The sequence below is a fragment of the Dipodomys ordii genome, unplaced genomic scaffold (assembly GCF_000151885.1).
Source record: "Dipodomys ordii isolate 6190 unplaced genomic scaffold, Dord_2.0 Scaffold58, whole genome shotgun sequence".
NCBI lineage: Eukaryota > Metazoa > Chordata > Mammalia > Rodentia > Heteromyidae > Dipodomys > Dipodomys ordii.
Window position 1 is genome coordinate 76,461 of NW_012267274.1, and position 19,292 is coordinate 95,752.

Genomic DNA, 19,292 nt, shown 5'->3' on the forward strand with positions numbered 1-19,292 from the left:
GTGGGGTCTCCGTGGGCCAATGGGTGGGTCGTGGGGTCTCTGTGGGCCAATGGGTGGGATGTGGGGTCTCCGTGGGCCAATGGGTGAGATGTGGGGTCTCCGTGGGCCAATGGGTGGGTCATGGGGTCTCCACAGGCCTGCTGGGTGGGACGTGGGGTCTCCGTGGGCCAATGGGTGGGATGTGGGGTCTCCGTGGGCCAATGGGTGGGTCGTGGGGTCTCCGTGGGCCAATGGGTGGGTCATGGGGTCTCCGTGGGCCAATGGGTGGGACATGGGGTCTCCATGGGCCAATGGGTGGGTCATGGGTTCTCCATGGGCCAATGGGTGGGTCATGAGGTCTCCGTGGGCCAATGGGGTGGGACATGGGGTCTCCACAGGCCTGCTGGGTGGGTCTTCTTTCTAACACCTTGTGCCTCCGCCCACCCCTGTGCGGATAGACGCAGAGGCCCTGGAACGAGCCTACCAGTTGATCAAATCTGCCAACCTGGGGAAGTCTGAGTTTGACCCCTCAGAAAGCTTCAGCCCAGACCTGTTTGTGCTGTGTGCAGAGCAGGCTCTCAAGGTGACTGCCCAGCCCCTTGGGAGGGCATCCCTACCTCTGGATGCGCACAGCTGAAGAGGCCAGTGGGGTGGGGGGACCCACGGGAAGGGTGGGGTCGGTGATTCTGTGAGGGAGGTAGGGGTGGGTGGGTGACCCTGGGAGGGAGGGGTGGGTGATGTGGTGGGGGAGGGCAGTGATCCTTGGAGGAGGGGTGTATGGATGACCCATGGGGGAGAGGGAGTGATCCCGTGGGGGAGGGGTGTGTGGGTGACCCTGGGGGGCAGGGAGTCGGCACTCAGGATGTACCATCCAAAGAGAATCTTTCAGGTTCTCTTCCGGTCCTGTTGTCTTGCAGATGGGACGGCCAGAGGTGAGCGAGGACTGCATCCAGATGTACTTCAAGGTGAAGGGACCCGTCACCCAGTTTCTGGGCCGAGCACACCTGTGCAGGGCCCAGTTATGTGCCCCACAGTCCGTGAACAACCTGGTGAGGGCACCCGGCCCCCCCATCCGCGGGTGGCAGCCTACACAGGTCTTAGAGTCGTGTTAGCAAGATGGAGTGACAGCTAGGGTGACGCTTTCCCTGTGGCGCCAGCCACTGCTTGTCAGGTGGCCAACGTGTGTCAGCTGTGTCTGAGGAGCAGCAGGGGGCTGGGGGAGCCGGCGCCTGGCGCAGGCTGCTGGGGTTCATGTCTCACTCAGCCTCCCCCCCCCCCGCTCCTCACTGTGTGTAAGCACCGTCTTCAGTGTGAGTGTCGGCAGAAGTGACAGCAGCAGAGGGCACTTAGGTGGCAAGGTCATTTCACTTGTGCATTCTCAATGTTGTTTTAGGAAGAATTTGAAAACTGTGTGACTCAGTACATGAAGGCTATAAACTTTGCCAAAGGAGAACCGAGGTAAGCCTGGGTGAGCTGTCCCTCCCTCGCGGGGTTAGTGCCAGCTCCCGCCCAAGGCTCTATCTGCTTGGGCGGTCCAGCTCCCGTCCGTGGCTCTATCTGCTTGGGCAGCCCAGCTCCCCTTTCGGGTCTGTGTTGTGTTTTTAAGAGTGTTTGATCACAGGGGTGTCTGGTTGCGTGGGAGATGACCATGTCCACACAGATGCTCTTGGGGCCACGCCTTCCTGAGTGGCTGGTTGGGGTGTAGATGAGGTGTTCTCCTGTGGACCTATCCCCTGGGCCGCTCTCCCTGGCCTTCCAAGGTCAGCAGCTCAGCCAGGCACTGGTGGCTCAATCCTGGGAACTGAGGAAAGCCACTGGGATGCTATCTCCACTTTAACCACCCAAAAGCCAGAAGTAGAGCTGTGGCTCTAGTTGATAGAGCTCCAGCCTTGAGTGAAAAAGCTAAGGGACAGGGCCCACGCCCTGAGTTCAAGCCTCAGTACTGACATCAAAAAACAAAAAAAGTATGTCTCCAGTGGGCTGGCTGCCCACTGCTCCTGGGCCAAGGTCTCCCGTCGACAAAGGTGCCTTCTCACAGTCCAACGGGTGTCCACGTGACGAGTGCTTTCTTCTCCACAAATGGCACTGTTGGAAGTGTTCAGCTCACACCTAAACTGAAACTGCTGGCCTGTGGGGTATGGTAGAGAGCGTGAGGGACTCCCATTCACTCTCCTCTGGGATGGGCTTCCCCGGCCCCAGTCTCCCCGCCACGAGCCAGGGCCTGAGCACAGCCTGTTGTGGAGGGTGGTGCCAGAGGCTGCAGCAGGCCACGGGTGACATGGTGGTCGGAGCTGCCTCTGGAGGACTAGGGGGTGGCCCAGACCGCCCTTGGGGCAGAGAATTGCCTGCTGCGAGGCATCGGGTGGGACCTCCCCGAGCCCCAGAGGGAAGAGCCGCCTCCATCGGTACCTTCCAGCCCCTGTGCCGCCCCCGGTCTCCCCCCCTCACACTCTCACGGAATTCTGCCCCCTCCACCGGCCTGACGGCCCTTCATTCAGCGCCACCTTCCATGCACGCTCCTCTCCGGCTCGTGGAGGGTTTTCATGGGGATCACAACTTTGTAGAATAAATGAGAGTAGCCCAGTCCAGACCTGGGAGTCATGGCAGCGTGTAGCAGACTTATGCAGCATGGGGCAGCCCTTGGTCTCGGGGCAGGGTGGGTACGGGGTGGGTATTGGAGGGTGTGGGGCATCTGCCCTTTCTCCCGGCCAGGGCTGGGGCCCTGACGTGGCCCCCACCCGCAGGTATTACTTCCTGGTGTTCAATGCTTCGGTGCTGTACTGGCACATGGTGAGGCCCTTCCTCATCCCAGGATACCACCACTTGGTGATCCCCAGCCTCGCCCAGATTGTCAGTGTGTTAAATCAGACAGAGGAGGAAGACAAGGAGTGGCGAGCCGAGCTGATGATGTGAGTGGGTCCCCTGGCCCTGCCGCCGGGGGGGGCGGGCCCTGCCCATCTGTGACTCTGAACTGCCACTCTGGTGGCCAGCTTGTAGTCCCTGCCGTCGATCCCACAGTGTCTGCCTCTCCCTGTGACGTGTCTACAGACAAGAGAGGTGTGTCCAGTCTCCAAGCAAAGGAATTACAGTTCCACCTCCAGACCCAGCCCGCAGTTTAAAAATCTTAGTGCAGTGAATTCTTAGCATAGTGAGCACTCCAGCAGATCGCTAAGCCATGAGACAGCACCGGTGCCTGCTGGCCCAGCCAGACCTGAGAGTTACAGCCAACCCAGATAGACCATCAGCACTGGCCTGGTCACCGTGGGCTGCCCGGAAGGAGAGCTGTCTGTGCAGGCCAGGGACCTGACCATGGTATCCGAACCAGACTCCACTCTTAAATCTCCATCAGAAATTGTGGGCTTGTGGCCATTTGGAGAGCCTTTAAATGAAGTAGCTATGGATAAAAATGCTGCTTCAGTGTCCTTTTTGAATGTCCCTCATCATTAAAATGCCTTTCCCTTTGCTTGCTGTGGCGTCCGTCTCTCCGCGTCGGTCCCGCAGTCCGCCGTCCTCCAGGCCCTTTCTAAGTTTGTGACACGTAAGCATGCCCCTGTGTGCAGCGCCCTGGCGGCAGCTCAGCCCTCCGCTTTTCTGTTGCCAGGGAGCTGCTGGACTGCTACCTGGAGGCGGGGAGGAAGGAGGACGCCGCCAAGTTCTGCACCACAGTGGCACCCTTCATAAAGGCCAACGTGCCACACAAGTACCGGCAGATCTTCTCCCTCATGGTGAGAAGCAGCTGCTCAGAAAACTACATGGCACGTAGCACCCAAACCCCATAAACAAAGGGACACCACAGGAAGCAAGTCTTGGCTTCCACCGCGTGTTGTATGATTGCTTTGGCCACTGGGGTGCGAATTTTGAAGAAGAACAGGAAACCTGTAGTGTTACAATTTCTAAGGCCTGAGCCCCCAGAGCATTCGCCCCTTGTTAATATTATTGAATCAGCTTTAAATTAGAGCTGAAAAATCTGAAGATAAAGCTTAGTGAAGAGATACATCTTAATTACAAATATCAAATTTGTAAATAACAAAACCAAGACCCAGAACCATGTCTCTAATTCCTTGTTTGGATCCAGATCGATACTCTGTGTATTTTATGTCAGATTCGTCATGAATTAATGGATGAGCTCCAGTTAAGGGAAGAAAAGAAGAGTTCCATCAACCTGTCCGTCTCCTTCCTCATCAACACGCTGAAGGCGTGAGTGGCTGGGGACAGCGCAGGCCAAGGTCGCCTCCCCTGGGGGGGCCTGAGGCCCTGAGGCCTCCGTCAGGTCGGGCTCGGGACACCCAGTGCCCAACAATGCTGGGCACTCCTGTGACGGGGACCGTGGCGGGGGTTGGAGCTCCCCAGAGGGCAGCGCTGGCGGTGGCCTGTGGCCTATCAGTCTTGCTTGGGCAGCAGGGATCCATACGGTGGAGGTCAGCATCTGTCTCATGAGGAGGGGCTGAGGGGGGAGAGGAGGAAAACCAGAGCTGGGACCACAGGCAACGGAAGGAGCTGGGGCAGAAGCTCTTCTTGGGAGACAGATGCCCAGATTTAGCTTCCCTTAGAACAATGTTAACAAATTGTCAGTTTGTTTTGTTTGCATTCATTCTAGAAAACTGGATAAAAATGAAGTTCCAGAAGACTTCAGTGAAAGTCTGACAAAAGCCTATAAAAATTTAAGTCAGTACGATCACGAGCAGTCTCCTGCAGCCAAGGAAGAAAAGTAAGTGTGTGTTTCCACTTGACCCCACAGAAAGCAGAAAGTACCAGCAAGTGTGAAACGGCTCAAAACTCGGCATGCTGTCAGGACGGAGCCGGTGTATGTGTGCGGGCTGTGGAGCCTGGCTGGCCAGTGTTGGTCCTGAGGCCGGTACTGTTGGAGGGCACTTGGTGAGGTGACTTCATGTCTAACCTTGCAGAATCAAATTTAACTCTGCACACCCACAGTCTCAAGTCATTTAGTATTTGGCAGGTCACAGTGTGAACAGCTGGCGGGGCTGGGGGAGGGGTGGGAGGGACCTGGGCATTGTCACCTGGAGAGCCAGGGACCGCCCTCCTCCCTCAGACGCTTTGTCTCTTCACGGTCAGTGAGGGCTGCTGGCACCGTGGCTGGGGCCTCTCACCTCTCATCTGATGCCCAGCCGGTGAGAATCTGCCTCCTGGTCCTCCCCCGAGCTGCCCCTGCAGGAAGGCCCTGTGTGTGGGGGTAGGAAGCTTGCCGTTTGCTCTGGGACTAGTGGTGAGGCGTGGCATGGACTGGGGGCGTCCGGTGCTTCCCTAGCCTGCCAGTGCTCTGTCCCCAAGAAGCGTGAGGCTCAGGTGAGGCTCCGCGGGGTGTCGGTGGGCCTGACCCCAGGACCCGTGTCTTCTTCAGGAGAGCGCACAGGGGCAGGCCACAGGACGGCAGGAGATGCCTGGCTGGCTGAGTGTGGCCGAGGCTGGGGAGCCAGGGCCCTGCCCAAGCCTCAGCTGAGTTGGGCCAGGGGTGCGGAGGCTTGGCCCTGTTTGTGGTGTGAGCCACTGGCCTGCGGCACTCTGTGGCCACCGCCCTGGAAATGATGTGGGTTGTGTGTGTGTTACTGCTCCCCAGTCCACAGCAGAGCTCCAGCGAGGGGCCGCTGCCGCCCTCTGGTGGCTGGCTCACATGGCTGCCTGTGAGATCCAGCTGCAAGTGGACTACAGATGACTTGGCACCTCAGAGACAGACAGCAAAGGCCAGCACTGGCGGCAGAGCGCCAGGCAGTCTGTGTGGGTGGCCCAGGCAGACTGTGGCGGTCTCTGCACTAGACACTGGCTGCCCGGGGGAGAGGGACACCCTGGGGAAGGGGGAGAGAGACATTCTGCTCCAGTGTCCCTCCCCCCTGCCCCAGTGTGTCCCTCCCCCTGCCCCAGTATCCCTCCCCCTGTCCCAGTGTCCCTACCCCCTGCTCCAATGTGTCCCTCCCCCTGCTCCAGTGTGTCCCTTCCCCCCTGCTCCAGTGTGCCCCTCCCCCCTGCTCCAGTGTCTCTCCCCCTGCTCCAGTGTGTCCCTCCCCCTGCTCCAGTGTGTCCCTCCCCCCTGCTCCAGTGTGCCCCTCCCCCTGCTCCAGTGTCTCTCCCCCTGCTCCAGTGTGTCCCTCCCCCCTGCTCCAGTGTGTCCCTCCCCCTGTTCCAGTGTGTCCCTCCCCCTGCTCCTAGGTTCCCTCCCCCTGCTCCAGTGTGTCCCTCCCCCCGTTCCAGTGTGTCCCTCCCCTCTGCTCCAGTGTCCCTCCCCCCTGCTCCAGTGTCTCTCCCCCTGTTCCAGTGTGTCCCTCCCCCCTGCTCCAGTGTGTCCCTCCCCCCTGCTCCAGTGTGTCCCTCCCCCTGCTCCAGTGTCTCTCCCCCTGTTCAGTGTGTCCCTCCCCCTGCTCCAGTGTGTCCCTCCCCCCTGCTCCAGTGTCCCTCCTCCCTGCTCCAGTGTCCCTCCCCCCTGCTCCAGTGTCTCTCCCCCTGTTCCAGTGTGTCCCTCCCCCCTGCTCCAGTGTCCCTCTCCCCTGCTCCAGTGTCCCTCCCCCCTGCTCCAGTGTGTCCCTCCCCCTGATCCAGTGTGTCCCTCCCCCTGATCCAGTGTGTCCCTCCCCCTGCTCCAGTGTCCCTCCCCCCTGCTCCAGTGTGTCCCTCCCCCTGCTCCAGTGTGTCCCTTCCCCTGCTCCAGTGTGTCCCTCCCCCCTGCTCCAGTGTGTCCCTCCCCCTGCTCCAGTGTCCCTTCCCCCTGCTCCAGTGTGTCCCTCCCCCTGATCCAGTGTGTCCCTCCCCCTGCTCCAGTGTGTCCCTCCCCCCTGCTCCAGTGTCCCTCTCCCCTGCTCCAGTGTCCCTCCCCCCTGCTCCAGTGTGCCCCTCTTCTCCTGCTCCAGTGTCTCTCCCCCTGCTCCAGTGTGTCCCTCCTCCCTGCCCCAGTGTCCCTCCCCCCTACTCTAGTGTGTCCCTCCCCCTGCTCCAGTGTCCCTCCCCCCTGATCCAGTGTGCCCCTCTCCCCCTGCTGTGCAGAAACTCTTTAATTTGATATAGTCTCATATGTCAGTTCTTTTGCCCATCCTCTTTCAGTCAGAAAGAACTTACCTGTGCCTATAATTTCAGGGTCTGCACATTTGCCCTACAGTAGATTTAGAGTTCCAGCTCTTACTTTGAGCTCTCTGATCCAATTGGCACATGATTGGAGGCAGGGGTTCAGTTTCAGTTGCTTGCGGATGGAGCTCCAGCTCCCCAGCACCATTTTTGAAGGGGATACTTTTTCTCTAGAGCATGTTTTTTGCTCCTTTATTAAAATTTAGCTAGATGTTGCTGTGGGATTTTACTTCTGGACCTTCTATTCTGTTCCATTGGTCTTCAAGCTGTTTTTGAATGAGTACCAAGCTGTTTTTGTTACCATGGTTCTGTCATATAATCCCAAGTCTGGTATTGTGATACACTTTTTACTCTGGATTGCTTTTGTTTTCCAGGGTGTTTTATGCTTCTACATGAATTTTGTATTGACTTTACTCATTCTATGGGGAATGATGTTGGGATTTGGGTGGGCATTGTGTTGGATCTGTGGACGGCTTCTGGCAGTATGGCTGTCTTCACAGTGTTGAATTCTGCTGCCCCCCCCCCCCAGCACGGGAGCTCTTTGCATCTCTGACTCCTTCTTCAATGTCTTTCTTCAAGGTTTTATAGCTCTCATTGTAAAGATTTGCGACTTTCTTGGTTAATACCCAGGTCTTTTATTATTTTTGAGGTTACTGTGAATGGAATTTCCCCCTGATTTCTTTCTCACCCTGTTCATTGTTCATATATAAAATGTAAATATATATAAATATATTAAAAAGTTACTGCTTTTTGCATATTGGTTTTATACCCCGCTATGTTTACAGAGGTATTTATTAAGTTTTAGATTTTTTTTTGTAAGGTCTCCAGGGTCTGTTAACTATAGGATCACGTCATCTGTAAACAGGGATAATTCTACTTCTTCCTTCCCTCTTGGAATTCCTTTTATTTCTTTCTCCAGTCTCCTGCTCTGGCTAGGGATTCTGGTGCTCTACTGAGTGAGTGGGAGAGCAGAGGCCCTTTCCCATGCCTTAGGGGAGATGATCACATTGTCCCCTGGTCCATGTGATGTGGGCCATAGATCTGTCCCATTAAGTTCAGGTGAGTTTCTTCCATTCCTGATTCTTCAAAGCTTTTATCATAAAATGATGGTAAATTTCATCAGACTTTTTTCTGCATCGATTGCAAAGATCCTGTGGTTTTGGTTCTTGATTCTGTGTATGTGGTGTATTACACTTATTTTAATGTAATTTTAGGGATGAAACCAACTTCATCATGGTGTATGATTTTTTTAATGTACTGTTGAATTTGGTTTGTAGGAATTTTATTGAGAATTCTTGCAACAATGCTCAACAAAAGTAATTCATAATTCTGTTTTTGCTGTGTTTTTTCTGGTTTTGGTGTGATTGTAATATTTGCTTGTCAGAATAAGTTTTGTAGTATTCCTCTTTTATTTTGTAAAAGAGATTGAGATATATTGGTATTAGTTCTTTGAGGTCTGGCAGAATTTGGCAGTGAATCCATCTGGTTCTGGGCTTTTCTTTGTTGGGAGATTCTTTATTACTATTTCAGTTTAGTTGCTTGTTACATATGTAATAACCTCTTAGTTTAATTTAAGCAGGTCAACTCTATCTAAGAATTTATCAGCCGGGTGCCGGTGGCTCACACCTGTAATCCTACCTACTCAGGAGGCTGAGATCTGAGGATCACAGTTTAAAGCCAGCCAGAGCAAAAAAGTCTATGACACTCTTATCTCCAATTAAGCACCAGCCAAAGTGGAGCTGTAGCTCAAGTGGTAGAGTGCTAGGCTCAAGCACAAAAGCTCAGGGACAGCATCCCAACCCAGGACCCGCAATAACTAAATAAATAAACAAATAAATAAATTAAATATCTATTTCTTCTTATTTGAATGTAGGCTTCTGAAGAATTTCCTCATGATCCTTTGGTTTGTTTGGAATGTGTTGAGATATTCCCCATTCATCTCTAACTTTATTAATTTGAGTCTCCTCTCAATCTTTAGTCAAATTAGCTAAGTTATCAGTCTTATTTTTATCAAATAACCAATTTTTTGTCTCATTCTTTTTATAGTCCCCACTCATTCATTTCTTTCCTAGTTTTTGCTGTTGCTTTATAACTGCTAGTTGGGACTTGGTTTATTCCTGTTTGTCCAGGTGTTTGAGGTACATTATAAGTCTGCCTACTTGAGAACTCTGTTTGTTTTTGTTTTTTCTATTTGAGAACTTTTTTTATTTGTTTTTAATATCGGCACTGATGGCTATAATTTTCCTCTCAATACTGGCTTTTCATCTCAAAGTTTCTAGTGTTTTCAAAGCTTTTGATGTCATTAGATTCCAAGAACTTGTTGGTTTCTTCTTTTATTGCTTCAGTTACCTACCTACATGGCATTGGACAGTGCACGGTTTGGTCTCCAAGCATGTGAATATTTTCTGTAGCACCTTTTGCTGTTGAGCTGTAGTTTAATTCTATTATGATCAAATAGAATAGTAGTAGTAACTTCAGTTTCCTGGTATGTGCTCAGACTTGATATAAGTCTCAGGATGCGATCTGTGCTGTGTGGTAACTGGATGAAATGCTCTTCAGATCTCTGTTTGATGACCTGTCTGCTGGTGGGAGTGTTCACACTGTTTGATTACCTGTGTGCTGGTGGGAGTGTTCACACTGTTTGATGACCTGTCTGCTGGTGGGAGTGTTCACACTGTTGGCATGACCGCTCTGCTGGTGGGAGTGTTCACACTGTTTGATGACCTGTCTGCTGTCAGGAGTGTTCACACTGTTTGATGACCGCTCTGCTGGTGGGAGTGTTCACACTGTTTGATGACCTGTCTGCTGGTGGGAGTGTTCACACTGTTTGATGACCGCTCTGCTGGTGGGAGTGTTCACACTGTTTGATGACCGCTCTGCTGGTGGGAGCTGGTTCCTCCACTGCTTCTCAGCTGGGATGTATTACTTCAGTGTGTGACAGTGAACCCAAGTTTGCTGCTATCTTGTGCCTCTCTGTTGTCAGTTGTAAGTTGGATTATTCTCATTCTCTTTATTGGTATGAAGTGAGCTTCTTTGTCTCTTCTGAATGATTTTGTTTTGAGGTCTATTTTACCAGATACAAACATGGTTGCTTCTGGCTGCTTTCTGAGCCCATTTGCTTGAAGGTCTTCTATCCTTTCTTTCTGAACTGACTTTTACTGATGCTGCTGACTTCCTGACCCCCTGCCCCAGCCACAGAAGCCAGACACCAGTTCCAAATTCCTTGCCATTTCCCTTCTTCGTCGATTGCTTTTCTATGATTTCCTGAGTTCCCATGAGCTCCATGAAGCTCCTCCTCTCTCCTCATCTTTCTCTCCTCAGAATCTACTCACTTTGTGTCACTGGACTTTTCTTGTTGATGGAGTGAATGAATAGAATGAAATGAATGGGTGAAATGAAAATGAAAATTGCTGTTCAGCCTCCTGCTACATGAACTACCATTTCGATTTTATAGATTTTGCTAGCAGAAATGTTATATTTAACATGAGTTGGATGTTGGATAGCATTGACTCCCACCAGCCCAGTGCTCCATGCTGAACTGACTCACTGAGGGTGAGGCTCAGAGGACCCTGGAGGTCTCTCTCTATCTGAGAGCCTCACAAGGTCTATCCGCTGCCCAGACAGAGGCTGCCAGCACCTGGTGGCTTTCAAACCCGGTACTGTGGAAGAGTCTCCACAGAGCAGTGGGCGGGCATGAGGCCAGCAGGCCCGGCCCAGTCTGTGCACAGTACACTCTCCGTTCATCCTCTCCGCCTGTGAGGAATCTTAAGCTATGCTGTTTCTTCTACAACCTGGTCCCTTTTCAAAGCCGATTGGCTACCACAGGCCCTTGTGCTTCCATACACATTTAACATAAGCCGGCCAGTTGCACTGAAGGCCGTTTGTGAAATCCCAGGTGGCCTGAGCACTGTCCAAGCAGAAGGCTGCCCCTCCCCGGGCCGCCTGGCTCCTCACCCAGCCATCAGCATGGGTGCTGTGCAGGGCAGCATCCTGACGAGCCTATGTGGCCCTGCTCTGCCCAGGGGACTGGGTGGGGACAACGCAGCATGCGAGGCCCAGCACGGAGGGCAGGGGGGAGCAGCCAGGCTGTCACTGGGGAAGGCAGCCAGCACACAGGCCCAGCAGCGCCTTGGCTCGTCATTATTTCATATCAACCTGTCGCTCCTGCCTGAGTCCCAACAGAGCAGAGACACAGAGATGGGCGGTGTGCACAGCCAGGTGGATTTCCCTCCTGACCCCTGCTGAACCAATGCCCTCTCGTTTCTTTCCAGGATGTCTTTGCTTTTTGAATTAGCTCATCTTTCTCTGGACCTGAAATGTGAGGGGATAGCCTCTGACTGCATCTCAGATCTGAGTGAAATCGAGGACAAAGTAAGTGACTTAATGATAGAACATACTGATGACATGGGCAGCCCTCTTTACGTGTGCTGTGCATGGTCATCTGGTCCTCTTCATGTGTGTTGTATGTGGTCATGTGCACTGCGCACAGTCATCTGGTCCTCTACATGTGTGCTGTGCATGGTCATCCAGTCCTCTTCATGTGTATTGTACATGGTCATGTATGTTGTGTGTGGTCATCTGGTCCTTTTCATGTGTGTTGTACATGGTCATCTGGTCCTTGTCATAAGCACTGTGCCTGGTCATCTGGTCCTCTTCATGTGTGCTGTGCGTGGTCATCTGGTCCTCTTCATGTGTGTTCTATGTGGTCACGTGTGTACATGGTCATACTGTGCATGGTCATCCAGTCCTCTTCATATGTGTCATTAAGAGTCATCCAGTCCTCTTCATGTGTGTTATATGTGGTCATGTGTGTTGTGTCATCTGGTGCTCTTCATGTGTGCTGTGCATGGTCATCCAATTCTCTTCATGTGCACTGTACATGGTCATCTGGTGCTCTTCATGTATGCTGTGTATGGTCATCTGGTCCTTTTCATGTGTGTTGTACATGGTCATCAGTCCTCTCCATGTGCACTGTACATGGTCATCTGGTGCTTTTCACGTATGCTGCATGTGGTCATCTGGTCCTTGTCATGTGTGTTGTGCATGTCATTGGTCCTCTTCATGTGTGCTGTACGTGGTCATACCGTCCTCCTCATGTGTGGTCATCTGGTCCTTGTCATGTGTGTTGTACTTAGTCATGTGCACTGTGCATGGTCATCTGTCCCTCTTCATATGTATTGTACCTGGTCATTGGTCCTCTTCACGTGTGCTGTGCATGGTCATCCAGTCTTTTTCATGTGTGTTGTGTGTGGTCATCCGGCCCTCTTCATGTGTGCTGTGGTCATCTGGCCCTCTTCATGTGTGCTGTGGTCATCTGGTTCTCTTCACGTGTGCTGTGGTCATCTGGTCCTCTTCACGTGTGCTGTGCACGGTCATCTGGCCCTCTGCACAGGGTTGTACATGGTCACATGGCGTCTTTAGTCCCACCTGCCTTTCCTGTGCACCTTCACCGCCAGCCCGGGCCCATGCTGCCCTCCGTGTTCCCCAGGAGTGACATATCTCTGCTCTCTGACCTTAGTAACTGGGCACTTAATTCCTATTTAACTCTGCTTGTGTCATAAGATTATTTCTTTTAATGCTGGGCTTTGAACTGAAGGCTTCAGGCTTGCTAGACAGACTCTCTACCACTTGAGCTATACCCCTAGCCCTTTGGATTTTTAGTTTGTCTTTGATAAGGTCTAGTTCTGGCTTCCCAGGCTGCCCTCCTTTGTTGCTGCAATCACAAGCATATGCCATGAGGTGTGGCCCTCACATACACAAACAACACTGAGAGCTTTCACCCAAAGTATTAGGAGTGCTGGTCTCCTGTAGCCCTCCCTGTAACGTCGGCAGCCGCGAGAGGCCTTCCTGAGTGCCACGGCGGCTCCGATTGGAATGGGGGTAAGATGACAAATGATGGAGTCTCAAAGGCTGCAGCCTGCCTCCCGCTGTCGTACTGGCCACCAGCTGTGGGTCCCGTCCCGAGTTACCATGAAGGTGGACACCAACAGACCTTCACAGCCTGCCGGAGGCTGGACAGACAAGAAGCAGTTCACTCAGCAAGAGGGAGACCACTAGTACATTTGAGTGTGAACTAAGAACATTGTTTCCATGGAAATGAAACTTTGTCTCTACCATGGCCATCAGATGACACTTAGACAGGGCTGGACAGTGGTTCAGGAGGTCGGGGGGGGGGCTGGGGGACAGTGCCCAGGCCCTGATTTCAAGCCCCAGCAAAAAAATAAACAAGACAGAAAAGGAAGAAAGAAACAAAGAAAGTGTTATATTTTTGCTCATATAGTGTATATTTTAATGAGAATCACCTCCCCCCAAAAATCAGTAGATGGAAACTGCAGTTGAAAGGTGGATGGAAGTGTTCTTCTTGATACCTGCAGGCACTCTTCTGCCTGGGCCGCCTGTGGCAGGTACAGGGCGCCTAACGCTGCGTCGCAGGGAGAGCAGAGCTGTCTGAGGATGATGCGAAGCAGGAACTTTCTGGTTGGCTCTCATGGTTGCTGGACACTGGATCTGCTCCAGGAATCCTTGGTGCTGACCGGGGGGAGGGGGAGGGAGGTGACCACAGGACAGCACTGCTGGTCCCTCACCGGGGTGGCCCAGGAGCACAGGGACCCCAAACCACATCCACAGCCCTTGCTGTTGGCCCAGGGCTCCAGGCCAGAAGTAAAAGAAAGCATGCTTACTAAGTTTCTAGAAGCAGTTTATCTGGATTGTTTTAATTATTTAAAACTTCAAGGTCCACTGCAATTAATGAGCTTCTCCCCTCCCCCAGCCCCCCATTGCAAAGGTAAGAACAAGAAGAAGTTAGCTTTCTCGCAGAAACCTTTTGCATCTTCGGAAACATTGAGCAATGCTCCTAAGCATCTTTGTTCTCTTTCTTGAACTTCTGCCCAGTGCACTGCCGTGGTTTATGTGGTCTTCACATCAATGGATGTGATGACAAGTCTCCTTCTTGAATCCACAGGACTCTGTAAAGCCCATTGAAATCGAATGTCTGGAATGTGAATTGGAGGCTCTGATCCTTGAAAGCAGAGTGAAGGTCTACCTCCGAGATGCTGTGGAGGTAAAGCTGTGGACGCCGCTCTGCAGGTGGCTGGGGGTCACTGCATTGAGGACAGGCTTGAGGGCACTGCCGGTGGCGTCTGGGCCCCACTGCTAGACACAGCCCGGCTTGTGGTGCTCGGGACAGGGGCTGTGGGGAGGGGGGGGGTGTGCAGCCTCCCGGGAAGGAGGCCAGAGCCCCTGTGCCCAGGCCTGGGTCACAGGACCCCAGGTGGGTCTCTGATGGCTCCAGCCCCACCCTTCTGCAGACTGACCAGAGCCTCCCCCTGCCAGGCCGCCCCACACCTAGCATCACTTGCCCTTGGATGACCGTGGTCAGCGTGGCTCACAGTGTGGGGGAGCGCTCTGTGCGGGGCAGGGCCTCCCGCTGCCCCGGCCCGGCTCAGGGCCGCAGCCTCTGGGGAGGCTGGGTCAGAGGCTGGGTGTGGAGATGCAAACATTAGTGACAGTGGTCTAGAAATTCCTGTCAACTCTTCTTCCGTAAGATTTTGGCCATCCACCAAAAGGAAAACATGATGGGAACAGTGCCCGGCAGCTCTGCTGTGGGCCAAGGCGCCCTTCCCGCGGTGGCCTGAGGGTGGCGCCAGCAGGGCACAGCCAGGCTGGCTGCCCCGCGGGACTGGGCCCAGGGCCGGGGCTGGACACACCCCGCACTCCCTGTCCTGCGTGTGTGCTGTCCCCCGGCGGGCCTGCCTCTGTCCACCTACGCCAGGCTACCCCAGGGTGGTCACTGATGGCTGGAACTGCCTGAGCAGCGGCCTGGCAGGCAGTGGACAGCTCTGAGACGTGGGCTTGGAAGTGATTTACAGAGGACACGGGCTGCCATGTGTTGAGGTGGGACTACAGTCCAGGCTGGCCGGGTTGTAGTCTGAGTGCTGTGGCTGTGTGGCGTGCCCTCCCCTTGGGAGGCTTTGCAGACTGGCTCATCCAGACAGGGCTCCACCCTGCAGCTCAGGAGCAGCAAGAGGGAGGAGCAGGTGGGGTTGGGCGGTGGTGTAGGGCAGGCTTGGAGCTGGGTGCTTCCCGACACCCCAGCCCGCAGCCTCTCTGTGGAGAAGGGTCCGAAGGACAAACCAGAGAGGGTGTTATTTGGACAGTAACACAAGAAGTAGGCCCCAGTTAGAGAAAAGGTTAGGAAGCAGAGATGCGGATGGTACTCATGGAAGAGACACAATGACCTGCAGAGAGGCTAAAGCCAGCAGACATCCTGGAGAGACCGGTGCCCCGCCACAAAGCTCCCCCGGGCCTGGAGACCAGGGAGCGGTCCCGCGGACCCAGGCCTTCCTGCCGCCCGGCCCCACCCAGCTCTCTGGGCTCTGGCTTCCAGCCGCAGCCTCGCTCACGGTCCTCACGGCGCGCTGCCCTGCAGGACCAGCTGGACATCATCAACAGGCTGGACCTGGTGCTGCAGCGCGCCGTCCGCCTGGGCGACCCCCAGGCCGTGCAGGTGGTCTGCACCACCCAGTGGAACCTCTGCCTGCCCCTGCTGCAGCACAGCCTGAGGCACCACCTCCGCAGGCCGCTCACCAACGTGGCCGACGTCCTGGAGAAGGTGGACAGGTAGGCGCCCGGGCCTTGCGGGGTTTCGGGGCCCGTGGCAGGGTGGGGGGGCCGCAGAGAGGGGCAGAGCCCAGCTGTCCCGCCCCCACTCCGAGCAGCATAGGCAGACCGCACTGCGCCCCCGAGCCCGGCTCACACCGGCTGCCTCAGGGTCCTCTCCTTTTGGTGATTCAGTGCTCTGCCTGCGGATGCTGTGGGATTCCCGCCCCCCTGCCCCCCCTCCCCCCGTGCTCCACTTCCTGGTCAAGTTTAGCCTTTCCTGTGAGCACATCCTCAGACACACAGACACGCAGGTGTCTGTACCCGGCAGTTGATACTCCACATTTCCCGTAGAGCCAGGTGAGCGTCTTTCCCATTCTTAACGTGCTCACCTGTCCCCTTGCACAACATCCCTGCTCCAAACACCCCTCTCTGGCAGGCTTCACACAGGGCACACGGCCTTTGTAAAGTGAGTTGTCACGTGTCTGTTCAAAGTCATTTTCCAAAGTGTGTGGTCTACTCGTGATTCCCCCTTAAACCATGGTGGGCCAGGGCCTGGGGTGCTGGGCTTGCTTATCTTATTCTGGGGGAACTCTCTCTGAGACCCACCCCGCCTCGGCGGCTCCTGGGCACGGGGTCCCCTCTGATTGTGTGGCTTCTGGATTTTTGTCTGGCAGCTGGGCGTGTGTCCTGCCTTGGCTCCGGGGTCTCCGGGGACCCCAGAGGCTGGGGCCGGCCCTGCTCCCTGCGGCCTGGGGCTGGCGCCGTGACCGGCGTGCTGTGGGATGCTCTCCGTGCCACCGACTCCCTGCGGCCTCCTCTGGGGCTCATGTGCATTCTGAGACTCCCTGGTTGGCTCTGTGGCCTCTCCACTGTGCACCTAGGGGCCGGCATCTCCAGAGCAGTGTGGCGTGCCCTTGGTCCGGTTCAGACCTTTGCCTCCCACTGGTCCCGTGGCACAGACCTGTAACTTCAGGAAAACAGCGGCTGCTTGGATTTGCCCCTCTGTGCCAGTTCCAGTGTCCCACAGAGCAGAGCCCATCTGCGTTACCTCCCCTCCGCAAGGCATGGCTGGTGGACGCTGACTGCAGTGACACCCTTCATAGTCCCCGCGGGCTGGGACAGGCGCTGTATCCACTGGTGTCTGGTGGAAAGTTGAGGCAGCTCGGCCGTGGCTCCTCTGGACGCTCAGTCTCTAACTTTACTTCCCAACGCCGCGCTTGTGGTGCTTCTAGAGGGTCTTTTGTTTAAATTCTGTATGGGGGTGTCTACAATTCCGGGGTGTGTGAAGTGATGCTTTTGTCAGCTCTGAGAAGTCATTAGCGATTGTTTCTTCAATCCATTCCTCTTCCTCTGAGACCACTAAAATGTGGCCCCTCCAGGATTGCACTATGTTTTGAGTCTCTTGCACTCACTAGGTACTTCCTGTCGACTCCTTCCTTCTGCCTTCTGTGTGTACCGTTGCTATGCACCGTCTCTAATGAAATTCCTACCTGCTCATTCATTAATGCTGCTTTTCCTTCCGTTTGTGGACATACTTTGGTTATTGAAGCCTCCAAGTGGCGGCTTCCCTGAGGGCCGTCCCCTCTCCACCTGCGTGCCTGGCCTCCCACAGCTTACCTTCACATTTTGTCCTTCTGAGTGCCATCTGGGGGTCTTGCTGTTCTGCTCAGGTGTGTCTCCTGCTCTTGTCCTGCTGGGACTCTGCCTGGCAGCGTCTGGCCTGTGTGATCAATCCAGCTGTCGCGGGAGGTTTTGTTTGAGCCATTATAGGCAGTTTGTGTCACACCATAGCAACCAAACCCTGTGCCCTGACCTCTCCAGCTCGGCTTGCAGGATGCGGCCTCCATGGCGGCCACCGCCATAGGCCATCACCAGGGTCCTTCCTGAATGCTTTCTCTTCTTAAACACTACTTTACCACCTTTAAGTTGTTATACAAAGGAGTTGCTGTTCAGGAAATGAGTTCAGGAACGTGATGCTTCCGGATCGCATCACACCCTGCGTTGTTCTCTGTCCCTCCCACCTGCTCTCTGCCGGCGGCCTCAGCCAGTGATACCTGCTGTCCGTGCCAAGAAGCAACTGCCCTCTGGCTTGGGTCCGGGTGCGCTGATGCTGTGGTGGTGGTGTGGCCCGTGAGAGGGCAGGAAGCAGAAATCACTGCAGAAGCACTGGTCTGCAGGTCTCTCAGCCAGCTGCGTGCGCCCCTTTCTGGCGGTGTGGACTCTGTCTGTGAATCTGCTGGTTGTGGTTTTCCTGCCTCGTGGCCCCTCTCTGGCTGGGCTACAACTCAGCCACCCCCCAGGCCGTCAGCTCGTGGGGGGGTGGCAGCTGCATGTGGTGGTGTTGGGGTACAGCCTGCACGCCCCCGTGCTGCGCCGCGCTCTTCAAGGGCCGCATGCCCACCTTAGCCAGCTCCTCTGCCCTGAGCACAGATGAAAGGCTGTGTTACACCATCATGGCCAGGATGCCAGAGCCCTGCGCAACAGACAGGGCCAACCGGGGCCAGGCCCGTGGGCCGCCTCTCAGCCCCCACCCCCACCCCAGGGCCCAGGGCTCTTGCCGGACTGGCTCTGCGTTTTCCAATGGCTGAAGAGACGCTCTCCATTCATCAGCCCCTGTTGGTGGCACCAGCACCTCAGGGCAGGGCACTGACAGGAAGGGGGCTGGAAAGCAGGAGGCTGGGCAGCCGCCTGAGGAGGGCTGGTGCCTGGCGGGCTCCCGCAGGGCCTCCTGACGCACACGCACCCCCGCTCCAGTCTCATGACCCTGCTACGCTGCCAAGTGCACATGGAGCTGGGGCACATGGAGGAGGACGCGGACCAGCTGGAGACGGCCATGGAGCACCTGCGCAAGGCCTCGGCCCTGGACACGCTGGGCGTCTACCAGGACAAGCTCAGGATGGGCTTCAACCGGATGCACCTGTGCACCATGCTGTACCACTCCCCAGAGCGCGCAGAGGACAAGGCCAACATGGCCATCCAGCAGGTAGCAGGGCAGGGCCGCGCACCCCAAGACCCAGGCCCCGGCTAAGCCGCAGGGCTAGGCCTGGGAGGGGCTGGAGAGGGCCCACCGCCCCCGCGCCAAAAGCCAAAGGCCAAGAGTTCTCACAGTCCCAGGAAGAGCCACTGCGCACACCGTGCCCGCCATATCAAATCTGGTTTCCGCAGGCCAAAAAAGCTACGCACCCCAAAGACAGTGTGAGGAAGAAGCGTGCGCTGCTGGTGAACGCAGGACTGGCCCTGGCCCCTGACACCTTCCAGATCGTGCTGGACAGCGAGAACGAAGCCAGAGGTGAGCCAAGAGCCAGACGCTCTCACCTTCAGAGGCTCCTCCTCGGCTCCGGGCCCGAGGGCCTGGGCTGCCTTGAGCCGGCCCTCCCGCTTCTGCCCAGCAAGGCTGCCTTCTGAGGCTCTGCAAACATAGCTACTCTAAAGGCCAGGTTTGGCCGTGGAGCGGCCTGAGGCCCAGGGACACTGCATGGGACTGCCCACCCTGGGTGGCTACTTGGATCAGACCTGAGTATATCCCACTACCCCAGATCATCGCACACCCACTCCCCCAGACCATCGCACACGCACTCCCCCAGACCATCGCACACCCACTCCCGCAGACCATCGCACACGCACTCCCCCAGACCATCGCACAC

At 55.4% G+C, this 19,292-nt stretch overlaps 1 protein-coding gene across 1 annotated transcript in view; it reads left to right on the forward strand.

Moving 5' to 3' along the window:
• Window positions 1–19,292, forward strand: part of Cfap46 (cilia and flagella associated protein 46) — a 106,814-nt gene that overhangs the window by 1,722 nt on the left and 85,800 nt on the right. The window contains exons 2-13 of the mRNA XM_013021869.1: window positions 438–562; window positions 897–1,028; window positions 1,373–1,437; window positions 2,724–2,888; window positions 3,581–3,704; window positions 4,082–4,176; window positions 4,577–4,687; window positions 11,319–11,418; window positions 14,009–14,107; window positions 15,476–15,666; window positions 18,403–18,631; window positions 18,814–18,937. Of these exons, the coding sequence (XP_012877323.1) occupies window positions 438–562; window positions 897–1,028; window positions 1,373–1,437; window positions 2,724–2,888; window positions 3,581–3,704; window positions 4,082–4,176; window positions 4,577–4,687; window positions 11,319–11,418; window positions 14,009–14,107; window positions 15,476–15,666; window positions 18,403–18,631; window positions 18,814–18,937 (1,560 nt within the window). The remainder of the gene's footprint in view (window positions 1–437; window positions 563–896; window positions 1,029–1,372; window positions 1,438–2,723; window positions 2,889–3,580; window positions 3,705–4,081; window positions 4,177–4,576; window positions 4,688–11,318; window positions 11,419–14,008; window positions 14,108–15,475; window positions 15,667–18,402; window positions 18,632–18,813; window positions 18,938–19,292) is intronic.